The 22,974-nt window shown below is 40.2% G+C and overlaps 2 protein-coding genes across 2 annotated transcripts in view; both read left to right on the forward strand.

Annotated features, from left to right (window-relative positions):
• Positions 1 to 4,325, forward strand: part of LOC138594415 (complement C3-like) — a 41,335-nt gene extending 37,010 nt beyond the window's left edge. The window contains exons 40-43 of the mRNA XM_069665487.1: positions 2,307 to 2,399; positions 2,541 to 2,624; positions 3,220 to 3,364; positions 4,184 to 4,325. Of these exons, the coding sequence (XP_069521588.1) occupies positions 2,307 to 2,399; positions 2,541 to 2,624; positions 3,220 to 3,364; positions 4,184 to 4,325 (464 nt within the window). The remainder of the gene's footprint in view (positions 1 to 2,306; positions 2,400 to 2,540; positions 2,625 to 3,219; positions 3,365 to 4,183) is intronic.
• Positions 4,326 to 7,184: 2,859 nt separating this feature from the next.
• The window catches only part of LOC138594332 (complement C3-like), a 49,569-nt gene continuing 33,779 nt past the window's right edge, over positions 7,185 to 22,974 (forward strand). Inside the window, exons 1-15 of the mRNA XM_069665395.1 lie at positions 7,185 to 7,279; positions 8,424 to 8,619; positions 8,741 to 8,903; positions 9,102 to 9,193; positions 9,794 to 9,882; positions 13,100 to 13,182; positions 13,261 to 13,348; positions 18,417 to 18,519; positions 20,869 to 20,989; positions 21,255 to 21,370; positions 21,587 to 21,733; positions 22,036 to 22,135; positions 22,267 to 22,358; positions 22,455 to 22,646; positions 22,759 to 22,914. Of these exons, the coding sequence (XP_069521496.1) occupies positions 7,185 to 7,279; positions 8,424 to 8,619; positions 8,741 to 8,903; positions 9,102 to 9,193; positions 9,794 to 9,882; positions 13,100 to 13,182; positions 13,261 to 13,348; positions 18,417 to 18,519; positions 20,869 to 20,989; positions 21,255 to 21,370; positions 21,587 to 21,733; positions 22,036 to 22,135; positions 22,267 to 22,358; positions 22,455 to 22,646; positions 22,759 to 22,914 (1,833 nt within the window). The remainder of the gene's footprint in view (positions 7,280 to 8,423; positions 8,620 to 8,740; positions 8,904 to 9,101; positions 9,194 to 9,793; positions 9,883 to 13,099; positions 13,183 to 13,260; positions 13,349 to 18,416; positions 18,520 to 20,868; positions 20,990 to 21,254; positions 21,371 to 21,586; positions 21,734 to 22,035; positions 22,136 to 22,266; positions 22,359 to 22,454; positions 22,647 to 22,758; positions 22,915 to 22,974) is intronic.

Below are 22,974 nucleotides of genomic sequence, written 5' to 3' on the forward strand. Positions count from 1 at the left end.
CCTCGCAACTTACAGGACTTAAAGGATACATATTGGTGCCAGATACCTCAGCACATCTTCAGAGGTCTAGTGAAGTCCATGCCTAGATGGGTCAGGGCTGTTTTGGCGGCAAATAGGGGAACCAACACAATATTAGGCAGGTGGTCAAATTTTATGGCTGATCGGTGTACAGGTGTTTCAGAGAGCTGCCAATACCACCTCAAAGACTAAAAAAACAGGTCAGATTAAAATCAGGGGTTATCAGAGGAAAATTACAACTAAGAGTGTATTTTAAAAACATGTACTTACATAAAAAATAAGATTTCAAATAACAATAATCACAGGATAAGTAAAGTTCTGTTCAGACCAATCTAATCACACCAAACTGGATAATGGTCAACTGTGTTAATCCCGACAAAATCTTTGGAGTGAAATAAACAGAACTGTATGAACATCTTTATACTGTTACAACCCAGACACAACAGCATATTGTTGTACAACACATCTGAAAGAGTGCTGCGTTTAACCAAAGCAAATAACCCAAAAAGTTTCCACCCTCAAACTCATATGATAAAAAAAGAAAAAATTCTGAACAAAACATACAATCACTTGTGCTTATTAATTTGAGCCACCAGTTTGTAGCACTATAAATAGCTAGAACCAGAGTCTAGGTTCAGAGGTGTAGTTTAGAACTAGTACTCAGGGAGGAGAAAACAGACCACAGACAATGTTAGTTTGAACTGCCATCTTATTTATCTTGACAGTTAGAAATAGACATTAACAGTAAATGTACCAAATCACACATTTCACACACATATACAGGAATTAGCTATACATTCAAATCCCTTGTTAAACTTCAAAAATACCTTTTATTTTCTTATTTTGGTTTTATTTATTTTAGTTAATGCGAAAATGTCACGTTTTTGGGCCCTTTAATTTTTTTATAATTTAAGTCTTTACTCCGTTTCTAATTTCTCCAAATACTGAGTGTAGCTAACCAAACAAATAAAGTTAGATATAACAGTAACACACAATTTGCATCCAATTAACCCAAAATAAAATACAAAGCGCTAAAATGGTAAATGGACTGAACTTTTATAGCGCTTTTCTAGTCTTGCGACCACTCAAAGCTGCTTTTACACTACATGTCACATTCACCCATTCACGGCAGAGGCTGATACCTAAGTGTCCATCTGTCAGTTATCACATTCATACCCGATGGCTATGCCACCAGGAGCAATTTGGGTCTTGCCCAAGGACACTTCAACACTGTAGCCTGACGGAGCTGGGGATTGAACCTCCGACCTTCCAATTGATAGACGACCAACTCTACCACTGAGCCACAGCTGCCCTGAAAATTAAGCTCAATTTCCACAGAACAGTATACACTATATACCACCAAATCTACTTACGGGTACAAATAAAGTAACCTAACCTATATGATCAATGAACTCAATTTCACACTCCATTGAATATGTTGGTCACGCAGACGCTCACACTGTCCTTCATGATTCTCCTATGGGTGGCTCGCTAACTTGGTTTTTCCTTGCTGCGGTGTGCAACACCAAAGAATCGTCCCAACAAAAAAACCTGTCCCGTTTCGGAACAGCACCATGTACATAAAAACTCATTAGTCATAAATACTTCCTAACACAATGTAGTACGGTAATACTTGTACGTAAACATAGGTCATTTGCAAATCAAAATCGACCGCACCCTAAAATGGCAGCCTCATTCACCTCAATCACAAATGGGGCTCAACATGAACATGCCTGTTGCATGTAGCTTATAAATTAGCTTTACACAAGGGACACCATAAACAAACACAACAGAAAACGCACATGGTTTAGCTTAGCTACTAGGAATTTCTTTACATTCAGCTTGAATACAAATATTAAGCATGCTCACTGACGTGGGAAATCAGTTTCACAGGTCCGTGTTCAACTCAAAAAAATGGAACAAATCCACAAAAATGGAACAAGTAAATTTACATTTGTCAAAACTCTTTTCTCTTACTTTTCTCCTTCTTTTACTCGGCCTCTGCCACTCTGCCGCTAGTCTCTCATCGTCTCATGTTTTCTATTTTTCCTCTCTCTCCTGCAAGAGGCGCTGCAGCCACCTGACTGGCTGTTAGTGGTTAAAGGAGTAGTTCACAAAGTTAAAAAACAAAATAAGTATTATACATCACTATTATGACTATATGATACAATTACCCTAACATTAAGGGTTATATAATCACCTTACCCTTCATTTGTTTGACCTTTTGTTTATATATTTTAACCTAGGTTACAAGTTCTTTAATTACTTTGTTTACTGTGTATTTGCAGAGAACTGTAGTATGCAGAGGAAGGACAAAATCAGCAATGATGAGCGCTCTGTAAAAGCTTGTGAGATAACAGCAACCAGCAAAATAGATTTCGGTAAGAGTGTGTGTTTGTCGGAGCCATGAACCAGTAGGCGGGTCCTTGTGTGTGTGGTTGTGTGTATGTTTAAGAGACAGAGAGTGAATGGATGACAAAGAAAGCAAATAAGCTAACCACATGCAACTTGTCTCCTCTTAGTGTACAAAGTCACAGTTGAAGGTTTTACAGACGGTTTGTCCACGGACATTTACTCAGCTCGGATAGTGGCAGTCATTAAAGAAGGTGGGTATTAATCTTCTCGCTCCTTCATGGTCATTTTCTATCCATTCCTTCATTTGATGTTTCACAGTTAACAAACAAGTATGAAGCAAGTAAACCGATGCCACACACTACAGCATTTATAGCTTTGGCTAATTTGCAATTCCGGTCCCTACATGGGCCTTTAAAATACTTCAAATCAGCGACAATTGCACAAGAGACAGTACAAAACAGACTCAACCCATAAAATAGATATAACAATACAGGATACAAAATACAATCCTACAATAAAACTTAATGTAAAACAGGGAGCACAAAATCATACATGACTACAAGACTGAGCCCGCTTCAAAAACTGTTTCAGATTGAGTTTAAAATGCTCCCAGTCAGGGTCCAGTTTGATCCCCTGAACAGAAAAAGCGCTTCGTCCAAGTGATAACTTTAATGCCGCACATGTAGCCACGTGTTTTAATTACACAATTTTATTTATAAATGTTGTAGTTATGCTTCATTAGATGGGAAATGTGCGAGTGTAACGGTATCGTTATATTTTAAAGATGTTGTTGTTCAGTTAATGATGTCGTCCTTTATTCTCCTCTACTCTATATTTTTATCACAGGAAGTAATGATGTGGCTCCTTTGGGAAAACTGCGCACGTTCCTCAGTTTTCCACACTGCAGAGCCGCATTAGATCTGAGGACAGAAAAAACCTACCTTATCATGGGAACATCTAAAGATATTCAAAGACTTCAACAGAATGAAACGTAACTTTTTCTACTTGTATGCGTGTGTGTGTGTGTGTATGTGTGCTTCCCCTTTATCATACAGTAAACAATTATGCTGTTTTTATACCTTTTTTGCGCATATGCTGCACCTATAATCTAATTCTTCTGTGATGTAGTCATGTCTCTGAGTCAGAAATGGAAATCATCCAATTATACTAATTACACTAACACAATAGCCCCTCTTTCACTGCCAGTTCAAGGCGGGATTATTACGCCTCCGTTACGTCTTCAATGTAAAACGCACTGAGGCAGAACGGTGGGGTGAAATCGTTCCGCCTCTGTGCCTGCATCGAAGATAGTGACAGAGGCGAAGCGGCGTCAGTGTTTGTTTACACCTCGTGCACGTTTTGTGTGTAAAAACAGACACTGGGGCAGCTTTATGCTAGTGTTGCTTGGTTCAATGTTAAATGGTAAAAGCGCCGTTGTGGCGGAATTGTAATGTAAAAAGGGCTAATGACAAGTACAAGTTTGTACTTTGATTTGCAGTTTGAGGATGGTTTTGCATCTCCAAGTATAAAGTTTGTCCTTTTTGACAGAATCACCAAACTGTCTTTCGATATACTTGCACCAGAAACAGACCTGGTTCTCGCACATCAGGGTACAGCAAAAATCAAGTCCTAAATGCAGAGCTTGTTATTTCTGATGTGGTTACGGTGTCCATTTTTTGAAGGAAGATACATTTGTACAAGCTATTTCATGTGTTTTTTATTTCAACAACCTCATGGGTTATTATTGAGACCTCTGAAGTAAAAGATGGCCAAATAAAAACCAGATGTGTTTTCACTTCTCCCTCTTCAGGTATCAGTATGTACTCGGGGAGAACACCTGGATCGAGTACTGGCCCACAGATGCAGAGTGTCAAACTAAGGAACACAGACCTACCTGTTTGGGCATGGAGGAGCTGGTTCAGCAGTATGAACTCTTTGGATGTCAGCAGTAATAAAAAAACAGAGTAAATAAAAGCAGCTTATTACGTGTAATTATTAAGTGTTTTTAATTTGTATTATTCCTTTTTATGGATTATGGATTTTTCAATATCTCATTGTTTGCAATGAGATATTGCATGCAGAATTCACTAATTCACTATAATATTATAGTATGAAAATGTCTGCATGTCTGGATCATCCTCATAAATAATGACCTCCAACAGCAGTTATAGTACAGGAAGGAATCACAAGTACCAGGGGTATCCTGGCACAAAATAAGGCAGAGGTGGTACCCTCCTTGCCGTGTACACATGTGCACGTGTATCATGCGTATAATTGTATAGGCTACTTAAAGAAAGGAAAAGCCTTTATTAAAAATAAAGGATAGCATAATGGATGTTATATCGTTCTGATACAGACACAAATATTGATAGTGTTCTCTATTATACAATTCTCAGTCAGAAGAGTAAGAGGAAGATTAATAAAAAGTGTCGTTAAAATCATGTAAACACCTTTTTTGCCTTCACTTCTAATGACTTGGAAACTATATACCCTTGCCTTGACGCCTCGTCCTGCCCTCTGTCCCTAATCACCGGTCCATCCCATTTCTTGTGCTTGCGCATATGCACTAGTTACAGAACTGATAAATCCACCACATCCCGTCAGTGACATAAAGTAATATTTTTTAACTGCCTCCTCCTCATGAACTTGCTTTGAAAATTAATTACTTATTTAGATGTCTTCAAGCTGTAGCGGCTGAAGCTGCAAACGTTACACTGGTCAAATGTTACGTTAAGGAAAACTTAGTAAGAAACTGGATATGCTTAGATGCAAAAAATACATTTACATGTTTAATGAAATAACATGAAACCATTGCCTTACCTGTAACTAAAAAACACAGGCGTGCTCCGTGGAAAACTTTTTACTTCTTCTTTCACTTTTCTTCTTCTTAGGCAGAACATAGAACATACTTCAGCATAGAACAACAGGGAAAGTCCGTCTGATATAACATAAGTGCAGCTTTTTGTGAGAGCACAAAGTGAACTGACCTTGCCACCACCGATGGCTACACCCTTAGCACACACAGGTTGTGTGTGCCGACAGAAAGTAGAAGACCATAAGCTTTCATTTATACCCATATGATAATGTTTGGTCTATTTTAGTCTATAATAGTTCCACAACTGAACACATATTCAGTAACAAGAACCATTACATTAGAGAACAGTCACTGTTTTTGGTAGAAATTATATTACCACATGGCAAACAATTTACCAGTAGGTGTAGTAGAGTCATAGAAAACAAACAGACCCAACATTCATGATATGCATGCTCCTGGGTCTTTGTAATTGAATAATTAATTGAAAGGGGCGTGTTCAAAATAATAGCAGTGTGGAGTTCAATTAGTGAGGTCATTCATTCTGTGAAAAAACAGGTGTGAATCAGGTTGCCCTTATTTAAGGATGAAGCCAGCACATGTTGTACAACAGCCTACTTTGATTAAAACGTTGATTGGAGAAGGGAAAATGTATAAAGAAGTGCAGAAAATGATAGGCTGCTCGGCTAAAATGATCTCCAATGCTTTAAAATGGAAAGCAAAACCAGAGAGACGTGGAAGAAAACGGAAGACTACCATTCGAATGGATCGAACAATAGCCAAAATGGCAAAGACTCAGCCAATGATCAGCTCCAGGGAGACGGTCTAAAGTTACCAGTGAGTACTGTGACAATTAGAAGGCACCTGTGTGAAGCTAATCTATCGGCAAGAAGCCCCCGCAAAGTCCCACTGTTAAAAAAAAGTCATGTGCTGAAGAGGATACAATTTGCCAAAGAACACATCAACTGGCCTAAAGAGAAGAGGAGATACATTTTGTGGACTGCTGAAACTAAGATTGTTCTTTTTGGGTCTAAGGGCCGCAGACAGTTTGTCTGACGACCCCCAAACACTGAATTCAAGCCACAGTACACTCTGAAGACAGTGAAGCATGGTGGTGCAAGCATCGTGTTACAGGGATGTTTCTTTTATTATGGTGTCGGGCCTATTTATCACATACCGGGGATCATGGATCAGTTTGCATATATCGAAATACTTGAAGAGGTCATGTTACCTTATGCTGAAGAGGAAATGCCCTTGAAATGGGTGTTTCAACAAGACAACGACCCCAAACACACCAGTCAGCGAGCAGCATCTTGGTTCCAGACCAACAAAATTAAAGTTATGGAGTGGCCAGCCCAATCCCCGGACCTTAATCTGATAGAAAGCTTGTGGGGTGACATAAAAAATGCTGTTTCTGAGGCAAAACCGATCATCCTGGGCTGGAGTACCTGTTCACAGGTGCCAGAAGTTGGTCGACTCCATGCAACACAGATGTGAAGCAGTTCTCAGAAACAGTGGTTATACATCTAAATATTAGTTTAATGATTCACAGGAATGCTAAATCCTAAAAAAAATCAGTTTATACAGTAAATATTTGAGTTTGTAAAGAAAAAAGGATCCATTTTTCTTCATGTTTTGATTTAGAATATAATGTGCAGTGTTCCCAATGCATGGAAATAAAAACTATTATAAGGATTTTGAGCCTTCCTCAAGTTTTAAACACACTGCTATTATTTTGAACACGACTATATATGCTGACACCTAGTGGTACCAAACATTGTGTCCCAGTACATGACATTTGTGCCTCCAGTGGCTGTATTGACATTTTACTCAAAGCTGTCCCACCAAAAAAGCAGGCAACCACTTACGAAAGAGGGCTGTGTTTATCTTTGTTGTTCACTTTGTTTGAGATACACTGTGAGGAGAAGTGAAGGTACAGGAAAAGTAAAGTGCAGAAAAGGAGAGTTCTGCAGAGCGGGAGTCAACAAGAACAGCAGGTATGAGATCAAGCAGGAGGATGTGCAGGACTTGGTTCGGGCTGTTGGCCTTCGTGGCTTTTTCGTCTTTGACTTCTTTGGCTGAAGGATCTCCATTGTGAGTAGATTCGCATGACCCTTTCACACTCTTCCTTTATATCTAATGAACAGTTAGACTGGAAAGAAACAGAAGGAGGAAAAACTTAAAATGTTGCATTGAGGTCAAGAGTAGCTGCAAAAAGTCCGTATTAAAGGGAATTAAAATAAAATATAGTTTCTATGGGCCATGGCTTTTATATTTCCACGTGAACCTCTGGTTCCCAGTTTACATGATTACATGTTGTAATGAGACATTGGTCTTTACAGTGTAATAACATTGTTGTTTTTTTGTATTTAATTTGACAGTTACTGTAATAAGTAGCTGTAAGTCCTGTAAGCCGGGTTGCCTGTTTGTAAAAAGGCAATGAAATTACAACTGACCCAAATTATCGAAACGTCCTGACTCAACCCAAACCAAGAGGAGCAAGAGTTCTCTGGAGAGGCACAAACTGGAACTTACATTGAAAGTGGCGAAACTCGCGAACAGACAGTCTGTTGAAACTGTAACAGGACTTTTGATAGATACTGTTGGATTGGTTAAAGAGATTGAGTGATTGAAAGTGTCAATGGCGACTGAATATAAGTGAAAGTGAGGCATTTATAGATGCAAATTGCAAAAAATAAAATAAAAGTTGTGACTGACAAAAAGGTCAAGGTTGACCTGTATTTTCTATCAGTTACAGAGTTTTTGATACAGGGTGAGGAGTGCAGGTTGAGTTTATTAGTATTACTTTAGTTTCATTTCATCTGAAGCTGCAGTCCAGCTTTAGTTTTTTGGGGGTTTTTTTTCAAATAAATGAAAGTTATTGAGTCTTTCAAATAATGTCAGTGATTTGACCTACTGCTGTTTTGAACATACACCGTGATGTCACAAGGCACACCAAATGGTTTATTGATCTGGTGTTAAATGCCAGTCAAGATAAACAATAGATCACTCATTATGTGTGAAGTCCATGGTCCAGAGTCCGTGGAGATCATCATCCTCATCCAAGCAAATGTGTTTTATGGGTGTCCCAGAACTTTAACATTATCAAACCTCTGTTGAGAAAAACACAACAGCAAACATGTTCTTAGTTTGTATAGCAGTGCATCCTAAATAGCATGCAGTCGTTTCTTTACGATGACTATATTCTCCATCTTTCTCATATTCTGGTGTTCTGCAGGCAGGTGATGTCTGCCCCCAACTTGCTGCGGGTAGGAACAGCAGAAAACATCTTTGTGGAGTGTCAAGATTGCACAGGAGCAGACATCAGGGTGGAAATCAGAGTGTTGAACCATCCGACCAAAAGCAACTGGCTGGCATCCACAACTGTGACGCTCACCAACGCAAATCACTTCCAGGCGTTTGGACAAATAACGGTAGATGAAATATGGTTACTGTATGTTACTGCCTCTCTGCTTCATTTTCTACCAGAAATGCACATTATATATCCCATCCTGCTCTTCACACGCTGCTTGTGTCTCTTCTTGCTGGTTTCAGGTCCCTTCTGCAGACTTCAGTAGGGATCCCGACATGAAGCAGTATGTGTACCTCCAAGCTCAGTTCCCTGACAGCCTGCTGGAGAAAGTCGTCTTAGTGTCCTTCCAGTCCGGCTACATCTTCATCCAGACTGACAAGACCCTCTACACCCCCAACAGTAGAGGTCTGTTCAATACTTCATTACTGCTAAAAAACATCCTTCATCTGCATCATCTCTACATTCTCTCTATTATTTGAATCATTTTAAAATAAATTACAGTCAGATTAACCTGTTTTTTCGTAGAACCTTTTGTTGAAATTGAAACAATCTCCTTCACCCAACATTAGCAAAACTAACACCTCTCTCCGTTATCTGTGTCAGTTCATTACAGGATGTTTGCAGTGACCCCCAGAATGGAGCCTGTAGAGAGGGATGATCCAATGCAAAATAATGTTATTGCCGTTGAGATTGAGGTATTGTATTTTATGGTTGATAAGCACACAATTAATAATATAGTATATAATCGTCTGTAGCCAGTAACACAAAGGCTGTTGATGAGATATTGCAGGCGCATAACCGTAGGTCCTTTCCTTACAAATGACCAAAATAACCAAAACACAGAAAATATGCCTGCACCCCAGGGCACAGACGTACTGTACGTTTTAGAAACAGACGTTTTTTGTTTACTTTTAACCAACATTGTTCCACAGATCTATCAATTCCATGCTCCTTTAGTTTTTTCACTTAACAGTTTGAACACCTCCGTATTGTTGTGCGTTTCCACAAGCATTTGTAAAATTGTTTGGTCAGCCCATATTTCTATTAGAGCCCTCACCTTGTCGCTCCCCCCACGTTTGTCCTCTACTCATCTTAGTGCCTGGCTGCATGGCCGTCTCTGCAAGTGTCAACATCCATTAAAACCCACAATGCACTGTTGGTTTGCTTCCTATATTAGGTCCTGCTTTGAATTCATTTATGTTCTCACTTAACAAAAGACAGCATTGGTTCGTTAGTGATCATTACATTCAACCCTCTGGTGGTATTAATGTTTGTTCAATGTGGTGTAATTTTAGAACCCTGAAGGCAACATTTTTCCTATTGGTTTAGCCATTCTGAGATCAGGGATCCACTCTGGAGAATACCAATTAAGTGAACTTGTTAGGTGAGTATTAAACTTTGATTTCATTTCTTAACATTCTGGGTTTTTTTAGAACAATTTTAATTTAAACATAGGAAACGGGCATGTAATGTTTGGACAACTGCTAAACAAAATACTTTTAGACACAGATAAATACTTGTCTAGCACATAACTATGAGACAGCAGGGGTCCGTTTCAGAGAGGAGGTTCAACAAACCCTCAGTCTTACCCCAGACTGTGGTTTCACTTACTCCGAGTTCAAATTCGCTGGCTTTTTGGTTTCAGAACAGCTGTTCAGAGTTAGTTTAATCAACTGAGTAGGTTCAGCCAGAGTTAAGTGCGTGCATGCTGACTATAAAAACCAGCATTAATGGAGCCCCGATACCACGATTCACCATGGCAACGGTACACAAAAATAGGCCCTCCTACGTCACACCAGTGCAGCTCGAAATCCTCATGCGGACGTTCAGTGAATACGAGCATGTTTTTAGAAAAATAAAGTAACACGGCTGCAGCTGCAAAAGAGAAAGAAGCGGCGTGTTAAGAAACTGCTGCTCGAGTAAATTTGCAAGTTTGAACTGGTCTATTTATTTAATACTTAATCACGACCGGAAGCTAAAATGTATATTAATTTAGGAGCAATCCAGCGGGAGAAGAACGTACATGGAAGCAGGTAAGGCTCAGGCAGAACAGGCTCATGGCTGAACCTTATCTCAATCATATTTTAAATACCAAACTAATATCATTCAGTGGCTGTTTTAATGTGCATTAGCTTCATCCCTAACATGATGCTGACTTCACATACATTATAATTCATGTTGATTAAACTGAATTGTGTTAATTAAAAAAAAAAAAAATAAAATCCAATAACTTACGGCGTCTTATTTGAGTGCTCTCGGCAGTGGTGGTGGAAAATCTAAAAATGATGACTTTGACACAGATTTTTCTTTTGATTTTTTTATCATAATTGTACAAGACTTTTGAAAAGTGGTCAGAGCAGCACAGAGACGCAATGTTTTTTTTTTATTTGTAAAAACATGCGTGAGATGGGCTGAATGAATGAGGAAGTCGAATGAGGGTTTTATATTCTAGTGGAAGGAGACAGAGCGAAACTCTGAGTTTCCTGAAGAAAACCTGCTCCTGACCAGGTTATGTTCACAGACACAGTTACCATAGTAACCAACTCACAGTTAAAGTTACCTTTCTTTCTGAAACGGCAAACCCGAGGTTTCCCCTCATTTCAGGGTTAACAAACCCAGGGTTTTTACTAAACCCGCTTTCTGAAACGGACCCCAGGTGTAGTGCAGGGCTAAATAACCTTCAGAAATAGTTGACATTACACAGTGTACACTTGTTCTGTTCACCCGTATTCTCCTTGTACAGGCTTCAGTAAATACTAGTGCACACATTACAGTTTGATGTGTTGGGAAATTGCCTTTTCACTTTCTTGCAGAGAGTTGGATGATAAGTTTGATACCATTGTCATATCAGTGCACTAAATGTAAGGCAACAACCAGGAGACACTTAGCCTAGCATAATGACTTGTAACAGGAAGAGACAGTTAGTGTAACGCAGGAAAAAGGAACTTCAACCTGAGAAGCAGAACACAGACACTGAGACTGGTTTAAATGCAAAAGAGTGTGTTACAAACTAAAAAAAAAGGTACAAAGGGGAAAGCAGGGCTGAGGTAGGGGGATCCAAGATTCTTCATCAGAGGGAGTGGGTCAAAAGGGATTCCAGGAGTAGGTAGGGCCAGGGCAACTGTAGGCAGAAGAAACGAGTGTGAGTGACACAAGAATGCCAAATTCAGAGAGCAATGTATCAAGCTCATTGCCAAACAGCTAAATAACTGGTCCCATGCAGATAACCTCTGTTAAATAGCAGATTTTTGTGCATATGGAGCAAATGTGTGATTTCATTTTTTTAATAGTCTTTATGCTATCTGCCTGCTGGCTGTAATTTTACACATATTGACTGGTATCAATCTTTTTGTCAAACTCTCGCTCCAAACTGTCACAGCCCGGCTCAGGGGAGGGACAAGAAGGAGAGGACCACACATTACTTTTAACTCAAAGATTTATTTAACCAAAGGAAGACTTTCAAGTATCTGTAAATTATGGAGTCATTATAGATTTGGATCCAAACATTTAATGTAAATGGACAGAGATATTTTATTCCTATGAACTATTCTCCTGTGGCAAGACCATTAAACATTTAAAAAGTAGGACCCTGTGGTTCAAAGAGTTTAATTAACATCACAATAATTATTTTGTCCTGGTTTTTCAAAGTAAAACTGGATTAGACCAACCTCATCTAGATACATTCTTTTCAGGATTACCAAATCTTGATTACATACTACATACTTTGTCCACAATCCATCAAAAAAAATCCTTAAAGTTGATTTAAATTAAGTATTTCATGTTTGATGATAACGGTTATTTGGTGGATTATTTTATAGGGACAAAATCCTCAATATTATCTACTACCCTAATGCCTACTTTGTTTAGCAATACAGCAATTCACATGCAAAATATGAACAAAAAATGTTGTATTGTTTGACCAATTTAAAAGTTTTACTACATTTTGTTCCTGAAATCCAGACTGTATCCACTCCTCATCTAGGATCAGATCACTTCTGAACACCAGGGCCCAGGGCTAACTAAGCCTTTGTTTTCTCTGGTGGTGAAGACATTTTGACGATTCCATTTTTGGATTGTTGATGTTACAAAGTAATATCATGACTAGTTAAGAAATCAATTCTAGATATATTGAAATAAATGGTAATTAGTCAACATTACATAATGGACATGCTGGTTTGGAATCGTATCTCGTCAAAAAGGCCTCTGAATGGCTCTATAAAGAAGGCCGGTAATCCTCAGGCTTCAGTCAGTTTTGCAGGAGTAATTGTATCTTTCATGATTACATGTGACAAATACATTGCTTGATATGAACAAAAATAATGACCCTAAAAGCCATAAAAGAAAACATTTTACAAAAGGCTATCTTTTGCACGGTTATCGAGTGAAAACCTGAAACTTTTACTGAAAATATTCTGCTGTCTGTAGGACAGTAAACAGCAAGTCCTTTACAGCAGCTCATTTGTGTTCATCTCAATCAGGGTAAAGTATAAATAACAAAATGCAGTCTGATTCCTGTGTTACCTTCAGTCTGTAAATGTTAGGAATATTTACATTTTTGAGTGATTGTTGTAATATGTGCTCTTTTATTTGTCTGTGTGTAGTCCTGGACTGTGGAAGGTGGTGGCGAAGTTCCAGAAAAACCCACAGCGAACCTTCTTTGCAGGGTTTGAGGTCAAAGAACATGGTGAGTGCTTCATAACCTTTACTTTTATTTAATATGTTTAAAAAACAGACATACATTTTTTAATCACTACATTTTCAGTGCTGCCCAGCTTTGAGGTTAAACTGACATCTGAGACCCCCTTCTTCTATGTGGACAATCAAGAGCTCACCATCAACATACAAGCTAGGTAAGAGAAGGTTTTTGTTTTGTGGATAAGGAGATTAGACTGCTGTATTATGAAGCCACTGTAATGGGTAAGCAAGGCATGTTGAGCCAAATGCCAGAGTCTCCTGTGTCACACATTTGTCTCTATTTTAACCTGGCTAGATTGCCATGGAAAGTCCAGTGCACACATAACCTGCTCCGGAGGAGCTTTTGTTCAAAGTTTCAGATTTTAGATTTAACCTCAATCAACTCTACTGATCATTTACTTGACAGTAGTCTCTTTAAACCACAGAGTCTCAGCAGGGAGAATAGTAGAAAATGTAGAAAAACCTGTTTAAACCTTCAATAACGATGTTACCAAACAGAGGCTTTTGAGTATAATGTTTAAATAAACACAACCAGGGTCCAAATTTACTTTTTGATCTATCTCTGTAGATAACATGCAGTGATGGTGAGGCTTAGTCAATTGGAAATGTGTCTTCCACATCATGGAAACTCAAAAATAAGCTGCAGTCCCCATTAGCCGGTGCAGGCTAATGTTGCTTCAGCTCCTCTGCCTGCAGCCCCTGTGGATCTGCGGCACAACATCAGGAAGCCGGGGTGGGTTGGTGACTCTCCAAAGGATGCATAGCACTAATCAGTGGAAGCCCACGTTTCGCCAACGACCAGTTGACATTTCTTACAATTGCTATGTTTGTAACCTGCTAAATTTCAGGCTCCCCAGTGCAACCAGTGAAAGTGTCAACTCGTACTCATCAGATTGTCCTGATAAATGAAAGAAGTGTGACCGCTCTGATAGTGGTCAGCAAGTGTCAGTTAAAGGATTAGGATACAATTATTATATTGTACAATTGTGACCGTGTTTTATTATACAAAGCTGTCAAGCCAGGAGCGCTCAGAGTCGTTGCAATCAAATACCAAATTGCTTGTCATTGTTGAAGCGCACGTCTTGAGCTTGAGCAGGTTCAGTGTCCTCAACCTGGCAACCTGCGTGAAACCTCATGTTGTACTTGAAGCAAAGCTCTGTTTGGGAATAGCTGAGTGCGTCACCTTTCGGAGCATGCTCTTCAGGGTCTTGTTAAACTGCTCAACCAGGCCATCTGTCTGAGGATGGTAGACTGAGATGTGCAGCTGTTTCACTCTCAGCTGTGTGCACAGGGCCCGCATGACCTTTGACATGAAGGCCGTCCCCTGGTCAGTCAATATCTCCTTTGCGATGCCGCTGGGGGGCCTGGGCTCTGCGCCCCCAATATTTTGCAAACAAGGGGCAGTCTCTTTCTATCAGGACTGGCACTGGCAGGTTCTCAGCCACTCCAGCTCTCAGCAAGGTACGTCCCTGGGGTGTCTGTATCTCTACCACGGTGATGGGATGGGGTCGTGAGTTGCCGTGCACACAGGATACTCGGACGGTATCCAGGGCCAGCTCCCCGGCATACTCCAGCCTAACCAGGCTTACCTTGCTTCCAGAGTCTAGCAGGGCCTCTGTGTCTTTTCCCACAACTCCAACAGGTATGCGATGGGCTTCTATCTCCTCATGGGCCCAACACGACGTGACCCAAAGCCAGGGTGAACTGGCGCCTGAGGCAGCTGTGGGCATGGAAACGTCTCTCTCAGGGCATTCAAGGGCCAGATGTCCCTCCCGTCCACAGGTGTAGCACTACTGGTCATTGGGGCTAAGTGGGGGGCGTCGCCTCTGCGAAAGGGCCGGCCGCTCTTGCAGGGTTGGTGGGGGTGGGGCTCTGTCCCTGCGGCCCCACCTGGGCCTCCCCTCCAAGGAAGCACCGGCTTGGGTGGACTGCATCATCTGCAGGGCAACCTGGTGATTCTCCAGCAATGTAATTAGTGTTTCAACATTCTTAGGTGAAGTCTGAGCAGCATACCTTTTAGCGTTGACAGGCAGCGTGCGGATGCGGTGGGTTAGTCGGAGTTAGCTTGGTTAGCACATCTCTGGGTCCTCTGAGCCTCTCTGCTGCCTGTGTTGGTTGCTGTGCTAACCTTGCCAGTGCTCCCTGCAACTCAACCTGGCTCTTTAGTAATGCAGCTAGTGCCTCCTCCATCTTGTGTTACTTCCCCTGGGGTTACAGCGAAATAATCACAGTGCCCACATGCTCCTCCATATGTAGCAATGGAGGAGAAACCAGACTGTCACACAAAGTTTGTTTCACAAAAAAAGTCACAGGCATTTATTAATCCAAGGAAAAAGGGCAGGGGAGCAAACAAACTTCTTCCCGAAAGAAGGTTCTTCCTGAATCGGGGTAGTCACTTTCCTGTCTTGGTTGGGTGGTGGGCCTCCCGGAGAGAGGGGAGATGACAAGAGAACGGTCAACAGCATTTAACTTTAAGGGTTTCTTCTCCTTCCTGTCTTGCAGTCCTTTAGGCTTCCCTCCTTTTCTGTTTCTGTCTGTTCCTGCTCTCCTCTTTTCCCAGCAGCCTCAAATCGCTGATTGTCTTCAGCTGGGTCCCCTCAAGGTTTGGATGACCTGGCAGTGTTGGTAGGTCTGATTACAAACTGTGCCCAGCTGGTGCCGGCTCTGCCCTGCTCTCTGGCGGCCTCTGCTGGCGGTGCAGCAACAGTGGCGGGGAGAGACACCACACCAGGGTTTCTATGAGCGCGTTCACATTAAAAGGGGGTTGTTTGGAACAAATGACCAATCTAAACACGACACGTCTGCCGTAAGCTGATAGGCATACTTTACAAACTCAGAGCAAACTACGATTTGAGAGAGATATGAAGAAATAAATCCAGACTAAAATCCCAGCTGCAGCTGCTGAATGCAGGAAGGACAAAAAGCTAAAAAGAAAAAAGACGCAAGCTGTGTAAATGTGCAAATTTAATAAGTATCACTTCTCCATCATTAGAGCACCATATATTTATTATAACACTTGTGTGTTACAGATTAATACGTTTACAAAACCTTAAACTCAAGAAGAGGATAAATGTTATCAATGCAGTGGTTATCAACTGTCTTTGTTAACTCATAATAGGGTGTTTAATACATTGTTTTTATTATTTTTATCATTATTTGAAAAACTACCTGATGCATACATTTTGTGCTGTAATTCTAGTCTGTGTTTTGAGGCTAAGGCATGGTTCAACAAGTTTGAATAAGTAACGCATTTCCTCTGCTGAGAATCTTTATTGCTTATTGAAAATGTAAGATAAAGTATGAGTGAAAAGGCGGCAGTCTTACAGCCGATATCAATCTGAATCTAAGAAGATAACCTCCTCCAGAATAGGTAAGGTGAACAGCATGAGATACCAAACTGTCATGGAGCCATCAGTCTCCTGAGAGGAAGGTGCACTTTCCTCTCACTTGTTGTTTTGCCTTTTTAAGGTTGTTTAGGTCATTTTATTTTCACATGAACTAAAACTTGTTTTTTTTTTTTGTTTCAATAAAAAAAGTGAATGTTTACTTTATTTACCTCTTTGATAATATGTTTGTTTGATCTTACCTGTTAAGAAGGTACATTTTAATCTCTGTTAAAACATGATTCACCTTGAATATATATATACCTGAATATAAGTCACACCGGAATATAAGACACAGTCTGTTTTTAGGGGGAAACCCAGAGGGGAAAAGGTTTTCTATAGGTACTTATTAATAAAAGCATGTATACAAGTTATTTCAACACTATTTCAATTTATTTTCATTTAAAACACATTAAAAACACACAAATTAACTAGCTGTAACTAGCAGTAGCAGGCAGCATACGGTAACATTAATTGTCATGAGGGTGGCGGCTGCAATGGTGATCATGACGGTGCATGTCCGTGACGAAGCGTTAGCAACAATCAAGTTAGTTTTCTTCGCTTAAAACAGCGAGGAAAAATCAAAAAAGCACTGCGGCATATTGTAAATAGGAGACGTTGTAGCGGCTTGGACCCAGAAACTGTTTAATTTGGAGACATCACCACTTAACAACCAGTTAGCACCATTGCCTGGGTAAAATACTGTAACACATTAAAAAACCTCTCTCTGTATTTTATGCTGGTGTGTTGGTCACACTTAACCAGAAGTGAAGGCTGTGAGGAGTGCCAGTTTTCCTGTTACGATAATATTCTTGTTTTTTTATGGCCGTCGGAATAAATTCTTCTTTCAACTGAGAAATCTGAATCCTGGTTGACCATCCTTTCCAGTTACACTGCCTGCTATACAACACTTGACTAGCCATGTTTGAAGGGACGCAAGCTTCGTGACACGGTAAACCCTGGCTTCAGGCTCAACATACCTCGCTTTCCCACTCCTGGAACATGTGAAAGCTTGTTGTTGCCCAGTTTTTTGTTGTCATATTTAGTTGTATTGTCTATTAGGTTTTAGGTTTTGTGGTATTTATAGCTTGATTTCTAAATGTACATTGAGAAAAAAAACAAAATCTTAATTTTCCTATGGTTTGTCTATTTACTCATGTTTTCTTACATGGCAGTGTATTGAGCTCTCATGGCCACCCAATGACTGTATATAAAGATAGACGACACGTCTAAAAATTGATGACAAAATACCCCCCATGATAGGCGCTGCCATCTTGCAATGGTGACATCATTTGGAGCCAGAGTTGCGCAGTAGAGATCGGCGGGTAAAGCCACCGTAGCCACTGTGTATTTAACAGCAGAACAGCTTCTTGTGTTGGTCTGAAGCAGACGTTCACAGATATGTAAACTTCAATGACTGTAGTGATTGTTTTAGTTACGTCTCCTCTCGTCGTTCCTCCTCTACTCTGCTAATCCAGAACAGATCGGCTGCAGGAGCCGTATTTGTCAACAGAGCTGTCAATCATCTTTTTACAGCATCAAATAACTAATTTAAACTCAACTAAAATGAACACTTGGACGTAAATCAGCATGATAAGAACTATAATGACAGATACCATGTTTGAGAAAAATTTATTTGGCGTGTATTTTGATTTTATAGTTTGACTCATGTCCCATCTGTTAACATGGAGAGGCAGGCTTTATGACCTACACTGCAGCCATTCAGCAGGGGGCGCTTGAAATGTTTTGGCTTCACTATTAGAGAGCTGTCATGTCATCCATCTTTTTATACAGTCTGTGGGGCCACTGCACTAAATGTGTCCTTCTATTGTGGTTCCAGGTATCTGTTTGGTGAAGAGGTCGATGGGAATGCCTTTGCAGTATTTGGGGTTGTGCATGAGGGTGAGAGGAAAAGCTTTCGGGGCTCTCTTCAGAGAGTGATGGTGAGCAGAGACCAGGGGGTTTCATTTAAAACTTTTGCATATGCACAAAACCAGGCCTGATAAAAACATATCCTGCGCTAAAGTTGTGCTGCAAATACAAAAAAGTCAAAAACACACAAACCCAGAAAACAAATGCAACAACAAAAACAACTGCATTTTCTCAACAGTTCATGTCAACAGAAATGCTTCAGGCCTGAACGGGTGCTACTTGGAACTGGATTTGGCAAAACACATTTTGTGGCAAAAATAAGCTGGGATGCTGGGAGGACGAGGTTTTGCATGCCTGCTGGTGTCGAGCAGTGTTGGGGTTGTTACTCAAAAAAAGTAATGCATTACTTGTTACTCGTAACTTTTAAAAAAGTAATACATTACTTTACTTAATTCCTCCCTGTGGAAAGTAATGCGTTACATTACTTTTGCTTTACTCTTTTGCATCCCTGAGTCATCACTGTGACTGTGGCCGAATGATTGCATGTGACGAATGGAAACTTTAAATGAAATGCACTGACGCATAACTTCCAGTTAACAATATAACGTTAAATCTTACATATGCCAACGTATCGGCATAAATCCCTATCCTAATAAGGAGTTGTCTGTCTTTTGCCGAGCGTTTCTGAAAGACGGCAACTTTCCTCTTCTAGACGATGCTACAAGCCTGTTACACTCTGCTTTTGTTACCTGTTGTTGAAAAGCAAGCTTTGGCTGCTTGGTTGGGGTCGGCATACACTCAGCTTGAGCCTCACTCTGGTTTCGTAATGTCTTTCGATACAAGCTTTGTGTTTGCATGTTGCGTTTGCAGGTGCTTGCTTATATTCCATGTTGTGTTCACAGCAGTGGATAGGTGCTCCTGGCCTGGACACAGTTTGCACTTTACCGTTAAATTATTGTCCTTTCAAGCAACAAATTCAAAGTAATGTTGATATCTCTATCCCTCAAAAGTTGTAGGTCGCTCTGCCATTTTGCCTTATCCCTGTTTGGACTCTAGCCAAGTCTTGACGTGAGGTCAAACGATTGTTGTACATGCAGCTTGTACTGTGGGAGTGTGCATGAAAGGCAGAAGAACTTGGTTAGTAACTGTAATGTAATTACTGAAATGAAGACAGTAATGCGTTACATTACTGCATTACTGACAAACTTTGTAACGTGTTATACCCAACACTGGTGGGGAGACACATGGGACAAGACCCCTCCACTTTGCAGCATCCTGCTCACTATACATTATCCCTCATGTAACCCCCTGTCGTCAAACCCCTCCTGCCCGGGGACTCCTGGCAGTCAGAAGCTCCTGTGCTAGTTAGAGGGGTAAACATCAAAAATCCCCCTGTGATGGTTGCTTCAGATTCAGATTCAGATTCTCTCTCTCTCCCGTTCAAAATATAACTGTTCAATTCAGCCCCCTAAACGCCCTTCCATTGGCGCCCCCTACAGACCTGGAGCACTTTTTTATTGCAACTTTTGTGAATTTGCAGCGTGCTTTATAAAAATATTTTTTTTTCTGATTATGATATTACATTGTTTCTGAACTTGCAGCACGTTTCTCCTAATGAAACTTTTATGAGCCATTGCAGCGCTTTTGTCCGTGACAGCCAGCGTACTGATGGTCATACCTTGACCTTATCCAGAGGCACCTCAATATGTCTAAAAAATATATATATTTGTTTGTTTTTTTCCTGGTTGTTGCCCTGATTCACTGTAAAGAACCACTGATCAGCCTGCTCATTTGCATCATTATTTGTGAGGCACTTTGCATTGACTGTTTAAGGCTGAACGTTATCATGTAGAGGGAGGAAAAAGGCTGATTTCCAGGTGAACTGCATGCAGTTGTGCGGAGGTACACCTTAAGCATGGATCCATAAACCACACCCCAGCACTTACAGAGTCATCTGTCTGTCAGTCTGCTATGGGGTCAACAAAATATTTCTACACCTGCAAAACTTATTTAGAAATTCACAAACTTGAATGTGTGAGGACACTTTTTTAACATTCACTAAATCAGATACTTGCATGCAAATTTTATTCACATGCACACACAATGTCAGATACAACTGCGGGCTGTGAAATTATTTAACATTATTTCGCAAGCTCAAAATCGTTTTGACAATTACTTGACCCCATACTCTGGCTGTTGATTGGTCTGACTATATTAATCTGACTTTTGGGCTCTTTTTTTCTCTCACAAATACAAACAATAATAACAAAAGCAAACATCCAGCTCAAGCTATAGTTTGGCTTGATCAGGGCTAATAAATCTAAAAATATTTTAAAGCTGTCTGGGTATTTTGCTGTTTGCCCACCGATTGTTTTTCCTCTCTGTATTTCAAAATGCTTTCTGACATTTCATCACATTAGATTGTAAGAGGTACTGGACAAGTCACACTGAGGAGAGAGCACATCACACAAACCTTCCAAAACATCTTTCAGCTGGTGGGGAAGCAAATATATGTAGCAGTCAGTGTGCTGACAGAGAACGGTAAGAGAGGCTGTGTCTGTGTGTTTGTGCTTGTGCAGGTAAATGTGTGATCATGTGTGATTCATTTGAATTGTTGTCTCAAAATATTTTGTTAGTTAGAGTTACTTTTACCATTTTGGGCTTTGCATGTATAGATTGAAGAAAAGTCAATTTAATGTTGTATTGCTCCTTATGTTATAATGAAAGGGCTTTACTATTAAAAACTATTAAAAAAATGTATTTGTAGATTTTGAAAGGGGCAAAATTATCTTTTTTTGTATAAAAGGTGGTGAAATGGTGGAGGCAGAGTTGAGAGGTATCAAGATAATCCAATCACCTTACGCCATCCATTTCAAGAAAACGCCCAGATATTACAAAGCAGGGCTGTCCTTTGACATAACGGTAATGTTCGTATTTATATTTACATTTATGTGATATGACTATTGTGTTCAATTTCCTTATAACTGACTGACAGGGTGATAACTTTTTTGCTGACTACCACTGCACTTTGCAGACGATAACATTATCTTTATCATAATATTAGTTTTCACTTAACATATTTATATAGAAAAGGCAGATGATTTGTGATAGTTACACTGTTTGTGCTACTGTCCGCAGATTGAGCTTTTAAATCCTGATGACACCCCGGCAAAACATGTTGCTATGGTGTTGGATCCAGGCAACGTGCAGGGCATAACTGCTGCCAACGGCATTGCAAGGCTTAGCATCAATACATTGCCAATTGCTGAAGCATTGACTATTACAGTATGTTTTTGATTTTTGTTTAAAATGTTAGATTACAGCATTTTTGGCACATGAAAACCTGAGTAAAACAAAATAAACAGCTGGGTGCAGCTGATGGATACAGTAAGGTAGTCAGGTTGTTGATGCATGCATTAAGGTTCATGCATTTTGCTGTTTCTTTTTTAACTTATTTTAGTTGTTTGTAAAATTTCCTTTAAGGTTATTGCATTTAAGAATGTAATGCTAAGCTAAGCTCGGCTGTAATAGAGCCTTTACAACTTTGTATGAACTTTGCATATGTTTAACATTGCATTTAACTGTAGGTAAGGACCGATGATCCTCGTATTTCAAGTGAAAGACAGGCATTAGCCACCATGGTAGCTCTCCCACATAAAACTAAAAGTAACAACGACATCCATATTGGTGAGAAACATCCTAAAATAACATCAGATTGTAAAGAAAGGGTGGTGATGGGGTTGGAGGTGGCAAAGTATGGACAATGCTCTTGATTTTTTTAAGTATCTGGCATTCATCACAACATGCCATTTTTGCAGGTGTGGATGCAGTTGAGCTGAAATTAGGAGAAAATCTGAAAATAAACCTGAACCTCAGGCAGGACAATGCACAAAATGATATCACCTACCTGGTGAGAGAAAAATGTGTATCTGCTTTGAGTCCCACAACCTTTGTAGTAAATACAGCCATGTCCAAACCGTGCTGACGTTCAAATCTGTCCCTATAGGTCCTAAGCAGAGGTCAGCTGGTGAAACATGGCCGCTTTCATACAAGAGGTCAAGTGCTGATTTCCCTGATGCTTCCCATCACCAAAGAAATGCTGCCATCGTTCCGCATCATAGCCTACTACCACACAAATGATAACGAAGTGGTATCAGACTCTGTTTGGGTGGATGTCAAGGACTCCTGCATGGGCTCGGTGAGACACACGACACTGATGCAGTAATGTTTAACAAATTAAGGGGATAAACAAGTTATACAAACTTTTAAAGATCAGGGAAATAAACATTTTTCCCTTTCTGCCCCTGAAGTTGAAGTTGGAATTGTTGAGTCCTGCTGTATCGTATGTTCCTCGTACAACTTTTGGTCTGAAGATAACTGGAGACCCAGAGGCCACAGTGGGACTTGTGGCAGTTAACAAAGGCGTCTACGCCCTGAACAACAAGCACCGCCTCACCCAGAAGAAGGTCATTTATTCATCCATTCTTTTTTCCTCAAAATCTTTGAAAGAAATAGTTTCACGGGGT

The sequence above is a fragment of the Semicossyphus pulcher genome, unplaced genomic scaffold, assembly GCF_022749685.1.
Source record: "Semicossyphus pulcher isolate SPU_LCO1_2020_fin unplaced genomic scaffold, fSemPul1.0.p SCAF_17, whole genome shotgun sequence".
Taxonomy (NCBI): domain Eukaryota; kingdom Metazoa; phylum Chordata; class Actinopteri; order Labriformes; family Labridae; genus Semicossyphus; species Semicossyphus pulcher.